The sequence below is a fragment of the Solanum pennellii genome, chromosome 2, assembly GCF_001406875.1.
Source record: "Solanum pennellii chromosome 2, SPENNV200".
Taxonomy (NCBI): Eukaryota; Viridiplantae; Streptophyta; class Magnoliopsida; order Solanales; family Solanaceae; genus Solanum; species Solanum pennellii.
The window spans coordinates 51,906,860-51,926,075 of NC_028638.1; the positions used below are offsets into that span (position 1 = coordinate 51,906,860).

Consider the following 19,216-nt stretch of genomic DNA (forward strand, 5'->3'; position numbering starts at 1 on the left):
GCTATTGTATTGTTTAATGGTTCATTTAGTAATCAATATTCTCCTTTTATTTTTGTGACTATTCTCTTATAATAAATATAATTTATTTATATTATATTTATTTTAACAATATTTCCTTATAAATATAAGGTACCTACAAACCTCAAATTTATTGGAAATTTGAAGTTACATTCTTTAGCCGTGAATGTGTGCGTTCGATGTTTAGCATGTATCATCAATAATACGGTATTTTATTATTAGAATAAAGTGTTTGTTTGAAAATTTTCGAAAACCCTTCAATGCAAATACTGGGATATTTATTTTTCATAAATTTTCCAATAATTTGTATATGTTCAATCAATTTTTGTACTTTTTAAAAACCATGCACTATAGTGAGGATCACCATTCGTGATTTATGGGGAATTCTTTCATCAACCTATAACAACCCGTCTATAAAGTTTAGTAATCTATCAAAGTGTAATCTGCACAAAACAGGGTAAAATATATTGACATAAAATTTCAAAAAGGCATATTGAAAAACTTTTTAATCAAAATGAAAAATCGCTCTTGATGTAGTGATTTATTTGGCCGGCATTAAGAAATATTGCTGCTCTAATAGAGATCTGTAAAATTCATTTTTTAAAAATTTTTTGTTATTTTTTTTTTAAATTCTTTTTAACAAATCACTGTCAAGGCAGCGATTTTTTTATGATTTTTTTTTTTTGAAAATTGTAAATCGTTACCTGTGCAGCGATTTTACTTTAAAAAATTTTAAATCTTCATTGTGCTTTATATTAAAACATTATAAATTATATATTTCAAACTTCACCGAATAAGAACTTCTTTTGCATGATTTTCTCAAATAAAAGATAAAAGAAATTACACAAAAATTATATATGAACGAATATCTATGTTAATTAAAGGATGGTTCAATAAAATTAATATCATTTAGCTAAATTTCAATAAAACCGTTTTAAACTACTCAAAAAAATTAATGTAGTCATCCTTGTTTTCCATACTCTTTTGTAATGTAGTATTGTAACAAAGTATAAAAGCTTTAACTTCCTATAATAGTAATATTATGATTTATAATGACAAAGGTTCAATTTAACCTAATAAAGTGTAAGTCATGTGGTCGCGATACATCATCCTCAATTTTATTATAAATAACTTTATTTTTTAGTTTGAGTTTTTGATTTTTTCAAATATTTGAATGGTTAAGATATGGATAATTTTTGCCTTGTTTATCTTTTTGAAAAGATTCTGTACTTCAATATATATATATATATATATATATATATATATAAAAGATAATTTGTTTGTTACAAATTTGTTAGAAAAAAATTCTCCTGCTATTTTAAAGGACAATTTATTTGGAAATCAGAAAACATGAAAGCACTATTTCTTATATTAATTATATATAGGAAAATGGTCTGATATACCCCTCAGCGATTCATTTATGATTTTTTTAAAAAATTATAAATCGTTGCTGTGCAGCGATTTTACTTAAACTTTTTTTTATTTTTTGAAGCAAATCGCTGCCTTAACAACGATTTTACTTTACTTTTTTAAAAAAAAAATTGTGTTGTAAATCGCTTTCAAAGCAATGAACTTAATTTTTTTTTAACTTTAATTTTTTTTAATTGTGTAGTAATACACTGCTTACTTTAATTTATTTTTTTAAATAGTAGTAAATCACTGCGATTTTGCCAATTTACTTATTTTTTTGTTTTACACCACAATTAAAAAAAATTAAAGTAAAATCGTTGTCAAGGTAGCGATTTACTTCAAAAAATAAAATAAAAGTTTTCAAGTAAAATCTCTGTACAGGCAACTATTCACAATTTGAAAAAAAAAAATCGCTGCCTTGGCAGCGATTTTGTTAAAGAAAAACTTTTTTAAAAAAACTAAAAAAACACTAACGAGATAGCGATTTCAAATTAAAAAAATAAATTGTACAAATCGCTGCTAGAGCAGCCATTTTCTTAACTATGGCCAAATAAATCGCTATATCAGTTGCAATTTTACCGTTTTGGTTAAAAAGTTTTTTGATATACCCTTTTTAAATTTTTAATCAATATTTTTTACCCTTTAGGCTCCGGACTCCAAAAACATAAGTAAGAGATTATATTAATCGAAGTAAATTGAGTATATAAATTTTATAATTTGGAGTTTAAAATTATATCAAGGTGCATTTATTTTTCAAAATTTATTTTTAGTAACTCTTTATATATAAATATAAATTTTGATTCTACGTGCTATAGTATCGTGTCAATTCATAAGTTATATATAAGAAAAAAAAAGAAGAAAAAATGCATAAGTATCTCTAACCTTTGCTCGAAATTTCAGAGACACTCTTATACTATACTAAGATCCTATTACCCTCTAAACTTATTTTATAAACAATTTTCTATCCTTTTCGACTTACGTGACATTATCTTGTGGATCCAACGTGCATTGACATTTTTTAAGCTAGTGCCATATAGGTCGAAAAGGTATAAAATTATTTGTAAAATAATTTCAAAAGATAATAAAATTTTAGTATAGTATATATATTTCTAAAATTTTAGACATAGATTAAGGATAGTTATGCGTTTTCTCCGAGATAAAAAATAAAAAGTAAAGATATTGGGGAAGAGGAGGGCACATCCTTGAATAACTATTTGCAGAATGATTGGTTGATTTTCATTTTTTTCAGGAATTGTCATCTTGCAATTAATGTATTATATTTGATCTATTCTCGGTGCTTACAAATGACCTCTTTAAACCCTCGTTGCACATTCTTAAATCTTCATTGGGCTTTATATTAAAACATTATAAATTATATATATGTCAAACTTCACCTAATAAGAACTTCTTTTCATGATTTTCTCAAATAAAAGATAACAAAAATTACACAAAAATTATATATGAATGAATATCTATGTTAATAAAAGGGCGGTTCAATAAAATTAATATCATTTAGCCGAATTTCAATAAAAGCTTTTTAAACTACTCAAAAAAATTAATGTAGTCATCCTTGTTTTCCATTCTCTTTTGTAATGTAGTATTGTAACAAAGTGTAAAATCTTTAACTTCCTATAATAGTAATATTATGATCTATAATGACAAAAGTTTAATTTTAACCTAAGAAAGTGTAAGTCATATGGTCGCGATACATCATCCTCAATTTATTATAAATAACTTTATTTACTAGTTTGAGTTTTTGATTTTTTCAAATATTTGAATGTCTAAGTTAAGTATAAGTACATATAGTATATTTATAAAATTAATAACATTTAATAAAAAGTTTGCGTGTATACCTTTCTTCTCTTCTGTCGATGAATAGTCTTTATCACTACCGTAGTAGTTCTCCCTTTAGGCCATGAACAGTGTTTCACCCTAACGACCTCAGTCTTTGGCTACTCTGGTACTGTTCCTCCCTGAGGCTGAAGATCGCAACCTTCACTTACGACTATTAATGGAGTTTTAAGAAGAAGGATATAATGGAAAAGTAAATGACTGGTTTTCAGGATTAACTGAAGATGCAGAAAATATAATCAAAAATGATACCTTAGAAGGATTAAAAAATTCTGTACAAGAAGGTATAACAAATCTAAAGCAATACATTGCAAACGAATTCTTTGGAGGACAAGGAAATATAAAAGAAAGTAAAGAAATGATAAGAACAATTGCTAAAGAGAAATTAGAAAAATTACAAATTTGTAAAATGAGTTATATTCAAGAATACACTTGTGAATTCGAAGAATATTATTATAAAATATTTGATAGCGATAAGAAAATGATGCCTTATCTAGAAAAATACTATCAAAAATTACCAGGTTTCTGGGCTAAATACTTTAGAGAAGAATACGAAAAAGAATATATATATATATATATATATATATATATATATATATAAAAGATAATTTGTTTGTTCCAAATTTGTTAGAAAAAAATTCTCCTGCTATTTTAAAGTACAATTTATTTGGAAACCAGAAAACATGAAAGCACTATTTCTTATATTAATTATATATAGGAAAATGGTTTGATATACCCTTCAACTTTGTCATTTAGAGCTGATATACCCCTTGTTATGAAAGTGGCTCATATATATTCCTACTTGTAAGCAAATAACTCACATATACCTTTTTCCTCTAACGGAAATGAAAAAAAAAATTAATCTAAGTTTTTATTATTTTTTTAAAAAAATATAATCCCATATTAGTAAATTTAATCCTCGTCAAACACATTTTTTTTTTGATTTTTTTTTTGTTTCAATGACTAATTTATAATTAGTATTTTGATAATCAAATTTATTTATGTTTCACTAATATTCTTGTAAAACTTATTGTAAATGACCAAATTTTTTCTTCGAATACGAAATTAAATTACAATACACACAAAAAAATAGTTTAAATTGTTTTCTTTAAACTAAGGGATGAAAGAAGTAACAAAATAAGAATAAGGAATTCAAATAATTATAATAAAAGAAGTTAAAAAATAATTTATGTATGAAAAAAATTAAAATATATACCTTGAACTTTGATAGAAGAATCATATATACCCCTAAATATTTTTTTTTTACAAAATTAGAAGTAATAATTATAAATTTAAAACTAATTTTTTAACTTCCGTTAAATGAAGGGTATATGTGAGCCATTTTGTAACGGCAGGGTATATGTGAGCCGTTTGTATAATGGTAAGGACATATATAAGCTACTTTTATAACGAGGGGTATATCAGCTCCAAATGACAAAATTAAGAGATATATCAGACCCTTTTCCCATTATATATTAAAAAACATATGTAAAGTAATCTTAAAAAAAAAAAAAGCACATACACTGAAAAACCATATAAAGACAAATGTTTAATAGAGTCCAACTATTGTTGCATAAATTTTAATTGTTCATTCAAAGATTAATCGAGTGCACTTTTCTACCGAAAATTGTCCCTTGAGCTTTTGCCACTCAATTAATGGTCCGGACGTTACTTCAGTACTTTTAAGGAAATAATTTGAAGTTCATAACTATAATATTTTTAACTCAATTCATGTTTAAGTTAAAATTTGAAAATTTAAATTTTTAAATTTTGATAGATTTGAAAATTACATAAAAATATTAAATGATTAACTTAAAATATTTAAAAAGACATGTATGAACGAATTTTAATTTTTTAAAAAAATTTAATAAATGCTCAAAATTTCAATTATGTCACATAAATGGAGACGGCAATCAATCCCACTCTTGACACCCAAAATATTTTGAAGAAGGATTAATGCATCATAAAAAATAAAGCCAAAAATTTCAAAACAAACAACATGAAAATTGTTGAAGAATAATAATGAAACTAAAGTTGTCAGGAAGGAAAAAATAAGTTAAATTAATGTACAGATCTTTTCAACTTTTAGGACTGAAGTGAATTATCAGTAGTCAAAGTTTTGATCCTTTGAAGTTGTTTGTCATTATCAGTAGTATTTGCCTCCTCCTCCTCCTGCTGCTTCTTCTTCTCCATCTGCTCATTAATTTTTTTTTGCTTTAGAAATTTGACAAGACTTTGAAGGCAAACATGAGGATCTTCACTCTTCATAAATTGCTCAGCAACTTCTGCGGGAGTAACTTGTGCCCCTTCAATCAATTGTTTTGCTTCTTTAAAACTGTTGTAAAGAGGATCACTTATTTCCAGATAATTATTTGCCAACACTGTAAAGCTTTCACTAGTTAAGTAAGACATATGAATATGCATGTCCATTCTTCCAGGTCGCAATAGAGCTGGATCAATCTTCTCTTTGTGATTTGTCGTAAATATAACTATCCTTTCATCACCACAACTCGACCATAGCCCGTCTATGAAGTTTAATAACCCACCAAGTGTAATCTAAAAAAGTGAGAGATTGATATTAACAAAAACAAACTATAATTTAGGCATAGAAATTAAATACACAAGTTATACGTACCTCCTGATCCCGATCCCGGCGAATATTGTGATTTGTGCGAGCTACATTTCTTTCGGGCATGGTAACGCTGCAGTCAATATCTTCGATAACAAGTATCGATCTATTCTTTGTGCTGAGAAGGAGCCTTCTCAAATCAGCATCCCGCTTTATATTTGAAAATTCTAGATCATATATGTCAAACTTCAAATAATTAGCAATTGCAGCAACTAAGCTTGATTTCCCAGTCCCGGGTGGTCCGTACAATAAGTATCCCCGTTTCCATGCTTTTCCAACTCTCCTGTAAAACTCCTTCCTCTTTAAAAACCTATCAAGGTCCTGTATTATGGTTTTTTTAAGTGCTGGTTCTAAAGCTAATGTCTCAAAAGTTGAAGGGTGCTCAAGGTTCACAGAATCCCAATTTATAGAACTATAACAATTACCAGATAGAGAATGCAATTGAATAATTTTTTTCTCATTCCGCATCGTTTTGGCTGTGTTAAGCACAAAAGGAATGTAAGCATTCAGAATCCTTTCCTTGTGTTGTTTGCTAAAGCTCAGCTCAAAAGAACGTTTCTCAGAAAAATCACCTTCATCATCATCTTGAAATCTCGAAATCGACTTTTTTGCTTCATTAACAAACTTCCATACCAATTCAATCTCTTCAAAGGAATCAGTAATTTTCCCACAATTCCCAAATTTAACATTGACCCCTGTGTCTTTGGGTCGTTTGGTAATTTTGAAACGTTGAAATTCTGGGCTGATTCGTGCAGACAAATAGATTTCGGCAGAAGTGAAGACATCGTTGATGCCCATGCCATCTCTTTCTTCGATAACCAAAGTTACATCTGATGAATTTGGGCGAAAATATCTACGAATTTTGGTTTCAATATAGCACTGAACTTGCTGAGGGACTAACTGGTGGATCATTGTTTTAAACATTGTAATGGCAGTAGATATTGAGGCATACGCCTGGAACATTGTAGCCGCTGAAGGCATACTTGAGAGACTCATCAAATCTTTTAATTCAACAAACAATATATTAAGCAGATAACTTCTGCTATTAATATACTACTTCTTTTAATTCCGATTCCTACAGAAATAAGGAATCAAAATTCCTTTACCTACTTGGTGTGGCTTTTGACAAGAAAAAAAAATATATCATAAAATTTGAAAAACAAGACAAAAGACTAGTTTTAAATTAGAATTTAAATAATGCGAAAGCGAAGTTGTATAGGAAAAGGACAGTGAAACTTACATGAAAAAAACGAACTTTACATAAGCAATCTCAAAGGGTAAAAAAAAAAAAATTGAAAAAGATACCCCTTCATACCTTTTTATATTTCATCCTTTTTTATAAATATGGATTACCACGATATTTATTATTTTATAAAATTTATAAATAAATTACTCATCTGTTTTACAAAAATTGACCTAGTTTAATTTAAAACAGAATTTAAGAAAAGAAAAAAGCTTTTTGAATTTTGTGGTTTTAATTTAAAGTTATGTCAAATAAAATATCCTTTAATCTTATGATATTAAATATGTCACGTATAAAGTTAAAGTTAAAGTGTTGCAAAAAAAAGAAAAAGAATCATTCATTTTGAAACAGATTAAAAAGGAAATAGGGTTATTCTTTTTAAAACGAAAGGAGTATCATATTTTACCTATTATATTCTTCCTACGATGATTAATTAATTTTGAAAATATTTTCATAATTTATTATAAAATAGACTGACAGGCTGAAACTTGTCCTAGTGATCTCACCGTTGAATATATTTAATTGAAGTACTTTAAAGTGCACTAGGTCGACACTTGTCCTATTAAGTCTGTAGTACCATTCAAAAAGTTTTTTTATTTTAATAGTGGTGAATTAGTTAGATGATTAAAACTACTATAATTAATTGGATCTGTAGTTTTAAGCTACTTTACTATTGTCATTTATTCTATTTTTCTTTATTATCCAAAAATACTTGAATTATGTATAATAAATAATAATCTATAGTAGTGGAACTATAATTTACTTTAAAAGGACGTGAACTTCTAAAAAAAGAAGTTTATATCTTTATATAGATAAGTTGATTTGTATATAAAATTTAAATATAATTTTTCTGTTTATTATGCATATATTTACGTATTTTACCAACTTTCAAGAGTTATACTTATTTTTTAAAAAGAAAAATTCGATATTATTACCACGAAAATAATAAGTGAAGGGAATAAAACATACTTGTTAAAAAGAGAAAATTCAAAAAAACAGCTGAATTTTCAAGTTCCAATTCATCTTTTGACAAACTTAATTTTATTTTTTGTATACTTGTGACTTTAATTGAGAACATATAAAATTAACTAGTAAAACTTATTGTAAAATAACGTATTTACTTATTGTTACCGATATATTTATAACTTTTAACCGCAAACAACTAAACAACAACAACATGCTTACACTATCTTCTATCTACATATAGTAATAGTAATACAAGATAGAGGAATGAGAAAACATATTATCATAAAAACATAGAGAAAAACAATTAACATCAAATACTCTATAGTACCTGCTAAAATAATTCAAGAAACTTTATGAACATTAGAAGAAAACAAAGAACAGAGTAACATAAATTTAAAAAATCATATCAATTCATCAAAAATAATACATTAATAACTTACCAAACAAACTAGGGAAATTTACATCCACTTATAATTCCATTAGTCACCTATTTTCGATTTGCAAAAACTCACCAACATATATCACAAGTAACAATATAATATTACATAAATATTTCAAAAATAAAAGAAAATAAAAGTAAGGATTAAGAAGGGTTAATTACCTGACATCATAAGAAATGAAAAAAAAACATAATTGATAGTAAAGTAAAAAGTAAAAGAAAAAATTGGAGAGACGCTCTAAGTTTATACTGTTCTGATAGTTTGTAATGAATGTCTTAAAGTAAGTATTGATCATAGGTAATCAAAGCTAAAAATTGAAACTTTTATAAGAGCATGGTGAGAATCAAAATGAAGATCCACTTAATTGAATTAATCAATTAATCATTGAGAACAAAAAGGAAATGTCAAATTTATAAAAGTTTAACTCTTTAAGGGGAAAAGATATACTTTGTAAATTTCATTATTTATAAGCTTTTTTTTTTAGTAAATCCATTTACAACTTGAAATGTTAGGTGATCATAAAGGGATGAAAATGTGTGTTTAATTCATTTATTTGTTGCATGCAGTTCCGGAAAATAGAGGAAAGATTTAAAATAAATAAAAATGGAAAACAATTAAGGGAAAAATTTAAAATTCCAGAAAATAAAAACGTCGATCAGTAGCGTTACAAAAAGTCGCGTCACGTCATTATTATTTTATATTTATTTATAGATACAATATTTTAAGTAAATGACATCTAGGAGCAGTAGAATAGTATGAGGAAAAAGACGATGCCTGTTTATTCAAATACGCCACTTCTAATCCATTCATCAACTGAAAGGTTGATCAAGATGAGGTCAAACAACTACAACTTTTTCCCACCAACTATGTAGAATTACACTGCTTGATGCTTTAACGAATAATGAGGATAGGCATTGGCCTTACATAGTGCCTATTTTGTATGTGAGTCGCAATCAAAGCCTAATTCCATGTCACCTATCTTTTCTACTAGTGTAATTTTAACATCACCAAGATGCAATATGCCAAAACTATGCCATCAGTAGAAAGGTTACTTTTACAAGAAAACCTCCATTCTATGGATAACATCTGACTCAAATTGGAAAAAAAAAGTAGTATTAAAGTTAGAATAGTAGTAAATTATTCAAAAAAGTTAAAATATTCAATGGTGGTTGCATGACAAGTCTACACTTACTAACATCAAAGCGTATGAAATAGGGGAGAGAGAATGAAAAAACAACTTTAGTATAATAAGATTGACTATTTTTAAAACAGACTAAAAGGAAAAGAATATTATATAAAATAGAAAGCATTTTAAAGGAAACTCGGCTAAACCGATACTTGCAAATACTGAAATACTAGTATTATTCATGGCCAAACTATAGTTTTTCTCAGTGCTGCTGAGGCAACAAGTTCAGTGAATCTAAAGAAAGGTCATTAATTTAAAAGAAAAAAGGTGGTATGGAGTAGTAACTTTTTCTTCCAGCCAAGACGAGTGGACAGCGAAAGATTGTCCCACCCAATCAGCCCCTAAAAACATGTGATTTACATGTGCAAGCAACCAGTTCCGAACAAAAAGAGACGAATAAAAAAAAACTTCTACTCGTTTCAACACAGTACCATCATTTTGAAAGAGACATTGGCCAAATGTCAGAAGCTACTGGTTTGATTCAGAACATTACATACTAATTGAAAGAAAGGAAGAAAAGCACCGTTTTGATTCCAAAGCTGTCCACTAAAAGCACCAATTTGAGCCAAAAGGTTTCCTTTTTGATGAAAACTTAACAAATAGTACATAAAATCCACGCCCTACAGAAAGATTCTCAAGTACACTCACTCCAGTCTGGAGCTAACGATGAAACCCAATAACCCATCAAACTTACTTACCTTCTTTTTCAAACCAAATTAGTTCAAGTTTAAACTGTCAATCTTAATCTCATTACATTCATTCATAATCGGATAAGAAACACAAGAAATCAGTCTTTCCTCAGATCCATTTCTTCTCTACGAATGCCATCAGCATTTAATACAACTATCTCCAGTTTGTCACCCTGCAATAAGAAAGCAAAAAATTCAGAAATACGGGTTGATAGGGAAAGTGTTTATTTCTGTATGATGCCCAGACTCGGCTGTGGATCTAAAGGTCCAATTCTTCATCACATAAATTTTAGGATTCAGAGTTATGAATCCAACTACAAATACAGGTGGTCGATACAACCAATAAATGTATATTGCAACATATAAAGTATATATATTCAGATCTGTTGAAATTACTGAACTAACCTCGTCAAATTTTAATTGTTTATAAACACCAATATTTTATTCTTAACTCGTGTAAAATAGACATACAAGTGACAAACCCAAAAATGAAAAACAAATACCAATCAATCTATACTTCTCTATCATACAATGAGATCAAAGTAACCAATTAATTTGATCAAATCTGTTGAGGATCCCGCACCCATGTCGTGTCAACACGGGTGCAGCAGGGATTAAGAAGAGTCCGTACAAAAGTATATCATGAGAGAAAAGGGAAAGGAAATTGGAAATTTTCTGGCGCTTGATAAACTGAATATCATATCATACAAATGACTTACAGTGTATATATCCCTTTCTGTTGCTGAAGCAAAGCAAGTCTTGACTAAATCAATGGCTTCTGATTCAGAAAGTGGAGTAACAGCATCCTGCAGAGGTCATGGGAACTCCGTTAGCAAATGGCTATATTTTTCTCCTCATTTTTAGGTCAATTTCAAATGCTTCGACCATGTGAGAAAATTTGAACAGATAATATATGGAGCAAACCACAGCAGGAAGCAAAAGAGGGCTAGGAGACTTCAGTTGGTTGTCCAAGAAAGGCATGATCAGAGTTGAACCAGAACCTTGAGAGCTGTAGCCAACCCTCTCATATGATCCCACAGCATCATAGGTGAAGACACACCCCTTCCCTACAAATTTTATGGACTAAATTGTATAAGCTACTTTACCAGAAAAGACTACAAACAAATAACCTTTAGACCATAGCTAACCCATTACCTTCATTGTCAAGGCCACCTAGAACATTGAACGAATAGTAGGGGAAGAAACGTTTGTAGTATAGTGTGTTCGAAAGGAGCTGGCCCATAGCTGGACAGCTCATCTGCTTATTGTGCTGGTGCTGGTAGATCTATTGCAAAATAATAAACATCAAAAGATCATTATCCAGTATCACAGAAAAATGTAAATGCTAAACTCTAGACAGCACATGATACATGATAAAAGAACTACAGATTACCATTTCAGATATCGTCCTATATTTTAGTCCCATTAGGATTACTATAAACATACCATTTCATAAGTAGATAACATGTAAGGTGAAAATCAATATTTAGTTTCATAAGAAATGAAAATACAACTGAACTAGAAGAATGAAAATTAGATTTGGAAGCAACAGTTGTACCTTAATAGTTAATGCCTTATCCCAAGAATGTCAGGAGAAGTTCCTCTATTTGCAATTTTTATTGCAAGAAATGTTTCAAATAAATATGATGTACATTTAAGTGAAACAAGCTAATGATACATGCTTTACACTTTTCCCTGCGTTTAAAATTGTCAACATCTATTGAGCCCTAAAATATAGTATAGATGGGTGAGACCATTTCCACTGAGTTTTGAAACCAAAAAAACAACAGATTTCTCGATTATTGAAAAAAGAACCCAAGATTTCAAGTGTTAATGACAGTGTATCTATGTTGATTAACGTGACTAAGTGATACAAATGAGTGATCATGCTTTCTCGGGGGTGAAGAGGAGAAGCTGTTATGTTGTAGTAATATTCAACAATATGTGAATGACTCGGGAAGACATTTTTGTACCTTTTAGAGGAACAATTTCGTCCTTGATATTCAGTTTAGTTTGAATATCACTGATTTTTACTATTTTCAGGGGCTTGAATTGTTTTTCTTTAATTTTATTCACAACTCAAATACATTTTTTACTAGTATTTATGTGACTTTTTAGAAAACTTGTACTCATCAATAAGGGACACACACAATGCGCGTACCCAGAAACAAGGTTCTGATCATGTCATTGATAATTGGAAGAAAAGAAGAGGGCAGTCGGGGCCCAGTGCACTAAAGCTCCGTTATGCGTAGGATCTGGCGAAGAGCCTGACCACAAGGGCCTATTGTAGACAGCCTTACCTTGCATTTCTGCCGGAGGATGTTTCCAAGGCTCGAACCCGTGACTCCTGGTCACATTGCAGTAACTTTACCAGTTACTCCAAGCCACCCCTTCAATTGGAAGAAAAGAAAACGAGCCTAATTTATGTATTAATTATAACACCTAGAAACCCCCATCCCCACCCCACCCCACCCCAATCCTGCCCATAATCATATCCTCTGGCTAAATATTGTAAAGCTCATGGATAAGATCATGGTCACTGTTCTGTCTCTCTATCACATAATGCAAACTCACTTTTGTCCATAAAGTCACGCACATCATGCAAACTAACAATCAAAATTTTGGTTCACAATGAGTTAATAAGTTCATATTGCACAAACAGGTGAAGCACACTGAACGAAGATACAAAACATCCTACATGCTCCATACCAAACTGACTGAAGAGATAAAGGATTAACAAAAACTTCTAGCATTTTTACCAGATGCCTTGATGCCAAAACCTTTTGCAAAGCTCTCACGTCAGCCTGAAATCCTGACGATGCCATCACACATTTATCCGCTCTACATAATCAGACAGTTAACATGCAAAACTGATGTATTAGGAAAAGGTTTGGGTAAAGATAAAAGCAGAGAAACCAACTAGTATCATGACGGAAGGTGAAGATTACATGTATGCATACCCATCAAATTCATTCTCTCATGCTATGATGTATAGGAGGACTGGAGGAGATAATTATACATGAGTTTATTGTTAATCCTGAAAGTGCAAACCTTGCTATACTCTCATCCCCCAAGCAGAGGCAGTTAAAGGCAAGTTGGTTTTAAAACCGCTTCACAAAAAGAATTTCTATATTCATGGGAAAGTTATACTCCCTCTGTCCCTATTTACTTGTCCATATTTCCTTTTATATATGTCCCTATTTACTTGTCCATTTTAACAAATCAAGAAAGGACAACAATTTTTTTCCTAATATGCCCTTATTTAATTCTAGAAAATTTCTAGTACTACTAAGTTGTAATGCATGCTTTTTGAAACCAGAAAATACATTTATTATACTTGGTGAGTTGCATAATCTTTTAAGTTAAGGGTAAAATTGTAACTAACCTATGAGAATACTTGGTGCCTTAACATGTATGATGAAGATAGATCTACGGAAGGCATATCATATGGTAAGTTGGGACTTTATAGAGGAATCTTTAAAGGGTTATAATTTTCCACGAACCTTTGTGCAGTTGGTAATGACATGTGTGACCACTACGAGGTTCACAGTTAAAGTGAATGGAGAAGGCTATGGATATTATGAGGGCAAGAGGGGGCTTCGACAAGGGGACCTATTTCTCCTCTGTTATTTGTGTTAGTTATGGAGTATCTTACGAGAATTCTTAGGAGGATGAGTGATCTGGCTGATTTCAAATACCACCCAATGTGCAAAGCAGCGAAACTTACACACTTTAATATTTGCAGATGATTTAATGGTGTTCTGCAAAGGAGACACAAAATCTATTAGAAGGGTGATGGAGGCTTTGAAACATTTTAGTGTTGTGACTGGCGTGGAAGCAAATTTGCAGAAATCTAACATATTTCTTGCTGGAATGACTGAGGAAGCAAAGTTGAGAATATTGAGTAGTACAGGGTTCTCAATGGGTGTACTACCTATGCGGTATCTGGGATTGCCACTATCCTCAAAAAAATGGAACAAGGTGGATTGTTACCAATTGGTGGAGAAGATTACAAAGAGAATCACAATAGGTTATTCAAGGCAGTTGTCATATGCAGGGAGGCTACAGATAGTTAATGCTGTTTTGTTCTCGATATATAATTTTTGGGGGACAGTGTTTATCCTCCCACAAAGTGTGTTGCAGGAAGTAGATAAAAAATGCAGAGAATTCTTGTGGGGAAACTCAGAAGGGCACAAGAAAATAGCCTTGGTGGCATGGGATAAGGTATGTGTACCAAAAAAGTATGGAGGATTAAATATCAAGAGCTGCAAATTATGGAATATAGCTGCTGTCGGAAAGCTTTTATGGCAGTTGTCAAACAAGAAAGATGTATTATGAGTACATGGGATCTATATGAAGGATACCCATAACATTTGGGAACACATACCACCCCAAGATTGTAGTTGGTATTGGAAAAAACTGAATGTTTTGAAGACGGAAATGCTCCAATGGTATCAAGGGGGACATTATGTTTTGACATCAAATGGTGTCTACTCCATGACCAGTAGCTACCAAGCCATGCTAGGTGTGCTACATAAATGCCCAGAAGCAGACTTACTTTGGAGCTCTATTATGCAGCCTAGACAGAAATTTATCTTATGGCTTGCATACCAAGGAAGACTGATCACTAAAGATAGACTATAACATATGCATATACAAGTTGAAGATGTCGCATGTGGTTTGTGTCAGCAAGAGAGTGATGAAACACATCAACATTTGTTTACTGATTGTCATTGGGGGAATGCAGTGAGGAAGGATTTGGCTAACTGGATGGGTGTGGCAATGCTAAGAGGCACAATACAACAAATAAAGGCGTGGATTAAAAGAAGACGTTGGAAACAATTCAAGAAGGAAGCAGTAGCTGCGATGTATGGAGCAACAATTTATTATGCCTGGCAAGTGAGGAATTGGAGGCACTTTAGGCAGGAACATGTAAATACAAATTTTATCATCACACAAATAAAGAAGGAGTTATTAGTTAGATTAGAAAGAGTACAGGAGTCCAGAAAAGCAAGAAAGTGTCAAGATTCAATACATAGGATGTGTGGTAGATAGTTAATAGCTAGATGTTATTGTTGTGTTCACTTTCTGAAATTGTAATACTTTGTTTTTTTTTTGTATGGTAATATTCACAGTTTATTGCCAAAAAAATATGTGTGACACTTCTAAAGTGGACAACTTAATAGGGACAGAGGGAGTACTTAGCAAATACAGAGTCTATTTAGTAAAGGTCAAACACATTTATACAATTATGAGCCATGGAACTTGATTTTGCCTCTTGGCTAAATTTTCTTTTTAATTACTGACTGCGCCTCGTCAAGCAAACAACGAAAACAGCACTTAAATTAGTTCCATTCGAGATTCATCCAAACAGAGAAATGCAACCCAGGTTTGCATTCTGATCTTTGACTGCTCCCTCTTTTTCCTCTTCCAAACTTGCTACCCACTCCCAACCAGCACCCTCTCTTCACCCATAGGCCAAGCCTCTCTCTTTGATTTCCTGGCAGCAACTCAATGAGATTTAGTTCACTTCTTCTCCTTTTAATATGTTGAGTCAATAACTAATCTTGAACTGTGATAATTCTGTGGTAGTCTGTTTCTTTAAAATTAAAAGTACTAATAGTTCAGTTCATCCATTTGATATAAAAACAATAATTGAATAACAATATTCTTTTATGACCGAGAAATCCCGCAAGGCTAGTGGCGGTTTGAATAATTTTCTCCAATTCCATAGTACGAATCATTATGCATGGGATAAATTTTACGTTGATCAGTATAGAAGAGCAACTTTTACTTTCTACCAAAAAAGTGATTGCAAAGCATGGAGCTTTGTCTATCAAATATATAGATCTATGTACAAGATGTAATTAGCCTACTTCATATTATTAACCAGCTAAATGGCACAAAAAACATGTTATTTGAAATAAATAAAAGGAACATACAGTTTAATGATCTTGGAGTAATCGCGAGTAAGAATGTTGTAGCCAGTGGACATGCGAGTATCTGCTGCAATTACACAGTAATCTGCTCCAGCTACTGCCACGCAGGTTCTGCAAAGTCGAAACGGAAGGGGCATAAGCACCGATACAGAAAATGAAAGAAAGAAAGCAAAAACAAAAGTAAATATCTACGAAACATTACCCGCCATTGTTGTCATAAGGAGACCAGTTAGCTTGCTGCTTCGTCATGGTGATTCGATGCGTAGAGAGAAAGGGAGATTGATCTAGGGTTGCAGAAGAAGATTCAATTTGAAGGACTGATGATTCGTCTTCAGCAAGTCATCTGACTATGAGCGCTAGATGGGCTTAGTATTAAAAAGGCCCCCGGTTGCTTCCTCATTAGGCCCAATATTCTGTCCACTTAAAAAATGGGTTTTTTGGTCCTTGCCCAAGAACATAAAAAATGAACTAATGTAGAAAGAGATTTTTTTTGGGAATAATTGTATAGAATGACAAACTAATAATATAAAATAAATATAATAGCTACCATTTGATTAATTTGTGTTCCATAACAAATTGTTTGTCAGTCCCTCTCCCTCATATTCTCGTTCGCCACTCTTGCTTGCCACTCTCGCTCATTTCCTGTGCTTGCCTCTCTCGCTTTATACAATAGAATTGTATAAATTGTATATACACATGCAAAATACATATATTTTCGTCTTATACACTTATAATTATAGAATAAAAGTACTCCCCTGCCCAAGTCTCTTTTGTCTTTCTCTCTTTCTCGTTTTATACAAATTCAAATTGTATATAATTTCTCTTTTTCTCGTTTTATACAATTCGATTAAATTGTATATTTCCTGCCCAAGTCTCTTTTGCCTTTCTCTCTTTCTCATTTTATACAAATTCAAATTGTATATAATTTCTCTGTTTCTTGTTTTATACAATTCAATTCTGTTTTTCTCTCTTTCTCGTTTTATACAATTCAAATTGTATATAATTTCTCTCTTTCTCGTTTTATACAATTTGCTTCAATTGTATATGTATAGCGAATTATACATATATAAGTTTGCTATGGAGTGAAATTATACAAACTTTGTTATAGCATACAAATATGAATTTTATGTTTGCTATATGTGAAAGTTGTCTTTTTTTTTTTTTGTGTCTGTGAGTGTTTTGTTGTCATATTTCACTTGAAAAAGAAAAATTAAAATATTATTAGAAAATAATCATAATTTCAAATTAAATACTCCTTAAATAAGCTTTTTAACTTCAAATTCTCTATTTGGACTTGAGTTTTAGTTAAAATATTAATATATCTTACAAAGTAGAATAGGCAGGCCTTATGCCCTTACTACTATCTTTATGAGATGAAAATGTTTAATTTCAAAAAACCTCAATTGTCGTAACAAACTCTAAAAATATTATGTTGAAGTTGAGAAATTCTAAAAATATTTGGATAGTTGAAAATCCAGTTTAGACAAAACAAAAGAGAGTATGCCGATAACTGGATAGAATTTAGATCACAGCCGAAATGAGTGCACCATCTCATTTGTCACATGTCAAGAATTTGCCCTCCTTTTGGGCATGCCAAAGGATATCAATTGGAAAATGGAGAGGTCCAATTTTATCTACTAACTAGTGAACTTAGCCGCGCTTTGCGCGATAAAAAATTACTTGTTAAATTTACTAAATAATTAATTTTTTTGAATAGTTGATTACTAAATATATTTCTAAAGATTCTTTATAGTCTTTTATCTAAATATATCAAATTTTAAGTCTTAATTAAGTTTATTATTAGTACTTAAATTTTATATCTTTTGTAATTTGAAATCGCTTAAGATTTTCGAAATTATAAAAAAAAAATCCTAAATTTATTCTCTTTATTTTAATAAGAAAAGTAAATTTAATGTAATAAGTTGAACTCTTTATGAAATTTAAATTTAATTTAATAATATAATAAGCTTAATGTAAATATAGTTTTTTTCTAATATCTATTCTTTTCCTTCAAAAGTATTATACTTTCCTTTAGTAATGAATTTTTTTTTTCATCTTTCACTTATCTTAGATTATGAAATGTTTGTAAATCATTTTCTATCTTGACTAATTTTACTACAATTATCATATACTGCCTATTATTTATATAAAAATGAATAGATTGAAAGATAAATAGTCTCAATTACGCAAATAATATAAAGTATTCAAATAAATTAAACCCAAATTATATATATGTATTAACTAAAATACAACTTTAAACTTACCTATATTTTAGTTACAATTTCTAAATTATTCTAAAAGGTAAACATAAATAAAAATTGTGAAATTGCCTAATCCTCAAAATTGATTTCATTATTCAAAATAAAATATATACAATGTTGAAACCATTAAAAGAACCTTAAAAGATAATAAACAAAACGATTCAAGTCTTCAAAGTTAAAATTAATATACCTGAAATTTCAATAATATTATTTAGTGTAGGTATAAATTATAATTAGATAAATTAATCAAAGAATCCTTGTTGGAGTACCAAAGAAAATTAAAATAAATTAAAATTAAACAAATAAACAAAATAATCTTTGTAGGAATACCAAAGAAAATTATCCTAGCCTCTAATTATTCAATTTGTACACACTCTCAATGTTCACTACACCATTTGAAGATTAATGGACATAAACATTAATGTAGGGTTCCTTTTCCTTGTGAGTTTATGAAAGTTAAACTTAAATATTGTCATATGTTCATCTTGTCTTCCATTATAAATAATAAAGATTATTTTAAAAAAAATGTGCAAAATAATAAGTACACTAAAATCATCAATAATGAGGAAAAAAGAAAAAAAAAA

General features: G+C 30.1%; 2 protein-coding genes across 3 annotated transcripts; both read right to left on the reverse strand.

Annotated features, from left to right (window-relative positions):
• Positions 1–5,262: 5,262 nt before the first annotated feature.
• LOC107010140 (AAA-ATPase At5g17760-like) lies at positions 5,263–7,040 on the reverse strand. The gene is made up of 2 exons (XM_015209391.2): positions 5,915–7,040; positions 5,263–5,835 (listed from the first exon to the last, which is right to left on the reverse strand). The coding sequence occupies exons 1-2, from the start codon at positions 6,902–6,904 to the stop codon at positions 5,365–5,367; spliced, it is 1,461 nt and encodes a 486-aa protein (XP_015064877.1). The 5' UTR covers positions 6,905–7,040; the 3' UTR covers positions 5,263–5,364.
• A 3,206-nt stretch (positions 7,041–10,246) lies between these two features.
• Positions 10,247–16,729, reverse strand: LOC107011679 (proteasome subunit beta type-1). Of its 2 annotated transcripts, none has more exons than XM_015211263.2 (7): positions 16,574–16,729; positions 16,375–16,482; positions 13,192–13,273; positions 11,588–11,717; positions 11,357–11,499; positions 11,152–11,238; positions 10,247–10,605 (listed from the first exon to the last, which is right to left on the reverse strand). In XM_015211263.2, exons 1-7 carry the CDS (start codon positions 16,618–16,620, stop codon positions 10,531–10,533), a joined length of 672 nt encoding a protein of 223 aa, XP_015066749.1. In that variant the 5' UTR covers positions 16,621–16,729; the 3' UTR covers positions 10,247–10,530. The 2 variants fall into 2 exon arrangements, with proteins under 2 accessions (XP_015066749.1, XP_027770550.1); XM_027914749.1 differs by having other exon boundaries at positions 10,269–10,605; positions 11,318–11,499.
• Between the last annotated feature and the right edge of the window lie 2,487 nt (positions 16,730–19,216).